Source organism: Kryptolebias marmoratus, linkage group LG1 (genome assembly GCF_001649575.2).
Source record: "Kryptolebias marmoratus isolate JLee-2015 linkage group LG1, ASM164957v2, whole genome shotgun sequence".
NCBI lineage: Eukaryota > Metazoa > Chordata > Actinopteri > Cyprinodontiformes > Rivulidae > Kryptolebias > Kryptolebias marmoratus.
In genome coordinates, this window is record NC_051430.1 from 33,198,761 (window position 1) to 33,205,781 (window position 7,021).

The 7,021-nt window shown below is 40.4% G+C and overlaps 2 protein-coding genes across 3 annotated transcripts in view; both read left to right on the forward strand.

Annotated features, from left to right (window-relative positions):
* asb13a.1 (ankyrin repeat and SOCS box containing 13a, tandem duplicate 1) overlaps positions 1–5,767 on the forward strand; it is a 9,489-nt gene extending 3,722 nt beyond the window's left edge. The window contains exons 3-6 of the mRNA XM_017426285.3: positions 185–341; positions 1,196–1,330; positions 2,491–2,682; positions 4,481–5,767. Coding sequence (XP_017281774.1) covers positions 185–341; positions 1,196–1,330; positions 2,491–2,682; positions 4,481–4,638 — 642 coding nt within the window. The 3' untranslated portion in view covers positions 4,639–5,767. The remainder of the gene's footprint in view (positions 1–184; positions 342–1,195; positions 1,331–2,490; positions 2,683–4,480) is intronic.
* Positions 5,768–5,907: 140 nt separating this feature from the next.
* LOC108241888 (ankyrin repeat and SOCS box protein 13) overlaps positions 5,908–7,021 on the forward strand; it is a 5,658-nt gene continuing 4,544 nt past the window's right edge. For both annotated transcript variants that reach the window (XM_017426365.3, XM_025008064.2), the window contains exon 1: positions 5,908–6,055. In XM_017426365.3, the coding sequence (XP_017281854.1) occupies positions 6,013–6,055 (43 nt within the window). In that variant the 5' untranslated portion in view covers positions 5,908–6,012. The remainder of the gene's footprint in view (positions 6,056–7,021) is intronic.

The following is a 7,021-nucleotide window of genomic DNA, read 5'->3' on the forward strand; positions in this document are numbered from 1 at the left end:
TTCAGAGAATAACTGACAACGTACGTAATTGGGGTATATCGTGATATATATCGTTATCGTGATATAAAATTATCCATATCGTGATGTAGGATTTGTTCCATATCGCCCAGCACTACTCCTGTTCGTTCCTGCTGTGAGGTGACACATTGAAGTAATAAAGAGGGATTGTCTGTGCGTCTTCCAGGTGGATGTACGGACTATCCATGGCAGCACTCCTCTCTGTAATGCTTGTGCTTCAGGTAGCTTAGAGTGTGCTAAGCTGCTGTTAGCTCATGGAGCACAGGTGAACCCGTCTCTCACAGCCCTCACTGCATCCCCTCTCCACGAGGCCTGCATCCAAGGTAAAGCTTCACGGCACTAAGACTAAATAACACTCAACGAATCGAATTTTCTGCCAAAATGCACTATTATTGCTGGGTGCTGAATGACTGATGGCATCTGTTAAAGAAAATGACTCTGAGTTGTTAAAGCCTAAAGAAGCAGAACACTAGCTATAAGCTAAAAGAAGCGGAAAAACAGCTAAATGCTTATAAAGCAATAAAATGCTAGCTAAAAGTAGCAAAACAATAGCAAAAAGCAACAGAGTTATATAAAAACTAAAAGTAGCAAAAGGGTAGCCAAAATCTAAAATATCTAAAAGCAAGCTAGAAGCTAAAAATAGCAAAAGGTTAGCTAAAAGCCAAGAGTATCACAGGACTATATAAAAGATAAAAGTAGCAAAAGTCTAAGAACCATAAATAACAAAAGGCTAACCAAAATCTAAAAGTACCGAAAGGGTAGCTAAAGGCTAAAAGTAACAAAAGCCTGGCTAAAAGCTAAAAGTATTAAAGGGCTAAATAAAAGCTAAAAGTAGCACAATGCTGGTTTAAAGGTTAACAGTAGCAGGTTGGCAGCTAAAAACTAACAGTGGTGTAAGGAGACAAAAATAAAGCAAGTACGCTGAAGCAGATTTTAAAGAGAACAATGTTTTTGAATTAATCAGATCTCAATACATTTCTGTGGAGATAATATTTGTAAATACAGTTCAACCAAAAGTCTCAGCACCCATCTCCTGCATGAGCGAAGTGTTTTGTTATATGAATGACTACAACAGTAGAGTGTACAGAAGTAGTTAAATAAAAAAGAAGAAACAGGAAAACAGTAGTTCACATTTTTATCAGTTTTGTTTTTCAGTAAATCTGAGCCTTCCTCTCAGGTAACGTTGACGTGGTGAGGCTGATGATAGACAGTGGTGCCAAGCTGGAGGCCTTCGATGTCCACTTTGGTCCACCCCTTCACATAGCTTGTGTTAAGGGACATTTGGATTGTGTCAAGGAACTGCTCAGGGCTGGTCAGTAAGAAAAATACACACAAGAAAGCATGATTACAGCCTAAAATGAAAGAAAAATGTAAATCTGCTAGAAATGGGGAAGGCAACCCTGGTCCTCAGGGCCACCATCCTGCAGGTTTTACTTGTTTCTCTGCTCCAGTATACCTGATCTGAATCAGTGTGTCGTTAACAGGCTTCTGCAGAACATGAAGAGGTGATTTAACCTCTGAATCAGGTGTGTTGGAGTGTTGGAGCAGGATGGTGGCTCTCCGGGACCAGGGTTGCCTACCCCTGTGATAGACAATGACTTTAGATTCTTCTTTATGAAACCCACTGGTGTCAGTGGTGTTTTTACTTCTGAAAAATACTTTAGTCACTCAAACAGTGACCAGGACAGCAGCACATAAGCAGCAGTGGTAAAAACCCTGTCATATTCCAGAAGTCACGAGGTCGGTTTTCAGTCACGTGGCTGCTCACATCTTTCACAGAACTACCGGGAAGCTCCTCCCTCCTCCTACAGAGTTAAAATGGGTTTCTTCCCATCAGCTTCTCCACTGTCCTGTCCTCGTACAGATGTTTGCTTCGCTCACCGCGACCAAACGTGTTTATTAAACCGACAGAGGCGGTGCACAATAATGAGTGACCAAAGGGAACGTGTCTCTGCATTCCCCAGCCGAGGCCACTAACAGCCTCCTGTGTCTCCAGCCGGCCTTTTTAAGTTGACAGGTTTCTAAGTTTTGCTGGAACGGTTGTAAAGGTGGCTCATAAACACGCCCAGAACAACTTCGGACCAATCACACAATGCTTGGCGCAAACACCTGCGAGAATAAATTCAGCCCGGGCTTTGTGTCACGAAGCTGCGGACGAAGATGCTACGAGAACAAAACGATGCAATTTTCTTGCCACAACCACGTGAATGAGAGCCGTGACTTCTTATGGAGTAAGACAGCAACTTAAGCATGCGCAGGTTTCTCACATGTTGAACTGGGATAAGCTTGCAGAGAAAAATGACATCAGACTTCAGGCTTTTATTCTGAAAGACTTCTTGTTCTCCCTGTTACCACCTCGCCTCAGGAAGGAAACAGGATTAACACAAAACATGCGGTTCTGCTTACAAACCCCCCCTGCTCCTATCGCCCAGTCATCTCTAATTGGTGTAAACACATTTCCACTCCGTGCAGGTGCCAATGTGAACTCGATTACGTTCCACGAGACGCCTTTGCACCACGCAGCTCGAGCCCACATGGTTGACCTGATCGAGCTGTTGTTGGAATTTGGAGCCAACGTGTTTTCCAGCGACAACCTTGGAAAAAAGCCTGTAGACTACACAACACCTGGGTCTCCATCTTGCTCCTGCCTCCAGTTTTATGAATGTAACTTTCTGCTTTGCTACAACAGAAGAAGTTTCCATCCACTCATCGTGGGCATAGATTTTTAATGATTTGTTTAAAGCATTCTTTTTCCAGGGTGGTCAAATACGCTTATTGGCTACTTTATTAGGTTAATCTTGGTAGGACCTAGTTGGACCCCCTTTATCTTTCAAAACTGTCTCAGTTCTTTGTGGCATCAATTTAACAAGATGTTGGTAACATTCCTCAGAGATTGTGGTCCATATTGACATGATGGCTTTGTCCACTGCTCACGTTCCAAAGGTGCTGACTGGATTGAGATGTGGTGGCTCTGAAGGCCATTGAATCATGACTCATTAGACCAGGAAATTTTTTTTCAATCTCTTATTGTCCAGTTTTGGTGAGCCCGTGTGAACTGTAGGCTCAGTTTCCTGTTCTTAGCTGACAGGAAGTGGCAGCCAGCGTGGTCTTCTGCTGCTGTAGGCCATCTGCTTTAAGATCAGATCTTTGAGCTACTGTTGCCTTTCTACCATCTCTAACCCGTCTGCCCTTTTTCCTCTGACCTTGACATTAACGAAGCATTTATGTCCACACAGTTGCTTCTCTTTTTTGACCATTCTCTGTAAACCCTAGAGATGGTTGTATGTAAAAATCCCAGTACATCAGCAGTTCCTGATTACTCAGACAAGGCCATCTGGCGCCAACAATCCCTCCACATTCATCGTCCCTTAAAACTCCTTTCTTCCATATTCTGATGCTCAGTTTGAACTGCAGCAAGTCGGCTTCACTTGTCTAATTGTGTAGATCCTGAATGCATTGAGATGTTGCCATGTGACTGACTGATTAGTGTTAAAAAGCATTCAAACAAGTGTATACCCACACACCCCCACTAATATTTGATTAAATGATCTGTAGTTGCATCACACCCTCAGGCTTTTTGGATCCATCAACAAGCATCTGGTAGAATTCTGGACGATATTTGACCACTTTTCTCTGTAGAATTGGTTCAGTTCATTTATATCGGTTGGTTTATTTGCTTGTTCACAGATTTTCAATCAGGTTGTAGTCAGGGCTTTGGAAAGGTCATTCCAGAAGCTTAGTGTTATCCTGCTTTCTCCAATCGGAAACAAGACCTGCTGTGTTTCAGATCATTGTCCTGTTGGAACACCACCCTGTGACCAACTTTCAACCATCTAGTTTTTAATCTGAAGTCAGGTTGAAGACTTTGGAGGTAGTTCATCTTCCTCATTTTTCTTGTCTACTTTGTGCACCATTATTACAGCATTATGCTACCACCACCATGCTTTACAATTGGTCCAGTGTCTTTGAAAAGTTTGAAATCCTCACCTTGACTACTCCAAACATATTTCTTGTCATTGTGGCCAAATATCCCAATCTTTGTCTTGTCTGACGGTCAAATCTTTCTAGAAAAGGCACTTGTCCATGTGGGCAGCTGCAGATTTCAGTTTTGGAGCAGCAGCTTCTTGGTCTCTCGGTTCGTGGTGATGTTAAAATGGCTTCATGTGGACAGGAACGCTGATGTTCCAGCAGCTTAAGCCTTGGTGGTTCCTGAATATATTAACTAGTTTCCTTCTGTCTGAGGGGAACAGATGAGTGGTGACCAATCCATTCAGTGCTGTCAAACAAGTCCTACCACCCGAAAAAAATGCTTCAAATAAATCAAATCCTGTAAATATTACATAAATGCCAGTGATTGGATGGAAAACCTTTGACCACAGCTGCAGCTGTGTCTGTTTTTCCTTTATTAAAAAGCTGAACCTAATTTGATAAAAATGTGGTATTTTTTTATTATTTTTTACAGGCAATCCTCTCAGTCTTCAGCAGCTCTGCAGAATTGCTCTGAGGAAAATACTGGGTACCCAAGCATCGGAGATTATAACTCAACTAAATGTATCCCACCGCATCCGCAGCTACCTGCAGTACAGTGATCACACCACCTTACCATCCAGGGACTCCTAAATCAAGTGGGATTTAAAAAGAAACAAAAGGTTCTAAGGTCTTAAAAAAGCATCTCGTTCAAACTACTGGGATAACAAAGTCATTTAAATGTAATATTTTTATTTATTTACCTTTTGTTTTTTAATATCACGTGTGTCTGTGCATGTCTGTGTGTTACCAAAATATTTCATGAACCACTGGGCATGTTTTAATGAAACTTTCAAAATGGCATTATTGGCTGCACATTGGAGTCAGCCCAGTTCAAGATGGCTGCCATAGCTAATCAACCTTAGCCTAGACAGGAATGGCTACACCTCAGTTTTACAGATAATAAATGAAGTTTGGTGTGGTAAATACCATATCTCTAAGTATGGGTTTGCTTTTTTTTCTCCACAGGAATTACAGTATACATTTATTATTTCTTTTGTCTTAAACCTTTAAAATAACAGCAGAAATTGTGGATTTTTAAATTTATTTATACTTTAAAGTAAGGCAAAGCAGCTTTATTTGTATCACACATTTCAGGAACAGGGCAACTCAAAACATTTTGACTAAGTGTAAAAGATCAATAAAAGCATATAGAAAGATAAAAAAGGAGAAATGATTAAAAGAAAGAACATTTAATAAAATTAGAAATTGAAAGCAAGCTCTGGTTAGGAGCTGGAATAAAAGATAATAATTTGCTTTTCATCAAAGGCAGCAGCCAACAGGACGATCTTCACCCTCATTTTAAAGGAACTCACAGTCGCAGCGGTCCGGCAGTTTTCTCGGAGTTTGTTCCAGATATTTGGTGTTTAAATAAAAGCTCAATGCAGGTTCTGCAGGTCCTGATGGTTCATAATGCAGCAATATTATCTAGAAATGATGAAGTAGGTTTTTTAGGAGCCACATAAAATTTATTTAGTAAGATGATTAAAATGCTTCAGCCTCCTGGTGTAAAGTAATGTGACAAAAAGTCAAAGTTGTTGGGTGTCTGAATAAAACTTAACTCACAGGTTCTGTTTCTTGTGTCTCCAGGAATGGTGCATATGTTCAGCAAAAGGTGAATCTGTACAGTATTAGCTGGCTTGTCAATCCTGTGACAGCCTAGAGTCAACAATTTTACAGTTAAATAAAAGTACATTTAATAAAAATGTTTATTTCTATTGTGTTATATTGTAATATTGTTTTTTTTTGTAGTATAAATCAATTATAGTTGATATTTTTCTAAATAGTCTTTGTTGCCTTCCATGAAATCGTATTTTATGAGTTATTGATTAAAATAAAAAGAACTACAACTACCAGCATGCGCGGTGAGGTTCGGACGTGTCACGTGACCCCTGCGGCTGTTTACGAACGCGTGTCGGCTCTGGTCCTTCGCTGGTTCAAAATCTGTGACAGGAGGAAAACTGCGGGATGGAAAAGGACAATTCTCCCTCGTGTTACTTTGGAGACATCGGTGAGTGGCAAGGGAACCAGGCAGAACGACTGCTGGGTCCTGTCCGAGCCCGAACCACACGACGACATGAAGACAGGTGTTATACCGTATTTTGTGACCACTGGAGAACGTTACTCCATGACGTATTCTTAGAACGCGCTACGTCACAAGCGTACGCTCAAAGTTATTTTTTAATTTTTTTTAATTTGCTGCATTTATTTTTTTCCAACTTAATTTCACAAGAATATGTGCATGTTTAATTAGTCTTATTTGTTTCTGTACATGCAGTTTTTGAAATTTTATTTAAACATTTTCTTTTTCTTTATTAGGGAAGGACTTTTATTTTGATAATAAGTTTCTGGAAGCTGGTTTGTGGGTGATACCATAATTCGTTTGAGGGGGCAGATAAAGTTAAAGTTTTCCCGTACGTCACATGTGGCTCTCTTTTTACATTGATATAAATTGTACAATCATACAATAAAATCATACAATAAAATGATGCAGGTGAAAAGTGTTTTAGAAATATGGTAAAAACTGTGTTTTCATGGATTGTTTGCCTGGACTCATCCGCACGAGGAGACAAATTACTGCTTAAAATCAACTCACGAGATAAGAGTACAGTTATGGTGCACATGGATGCGTTTTTTATTTAGTAAAATATGTTTTGCTGTTGAAAGACAAATAAAAAGAAACAACTTCAGATTCTAAACACTCTGTGGCCACATGTCCATGAACTGTGGGAGGGAAAACGAACACAAAAAAGGAGAGTTTTTATAGTTATAACCAGGCATGGAAATTAGTACTAGAATTAGATCAACACACGCCACTGTGGCGGGTTGGCAATTTGAACAGAAAAGGTGTTATTTGTCCTCCTGACATATAGGGGGCAGCAATGTGCTCGAGTTGCTGCTGTTACGTCGAGCCGCGTTCCCCCATCAGATACGGTTCCCCCTGCGTCTCCGTAAAAAATGACTTATCTATTAGCAG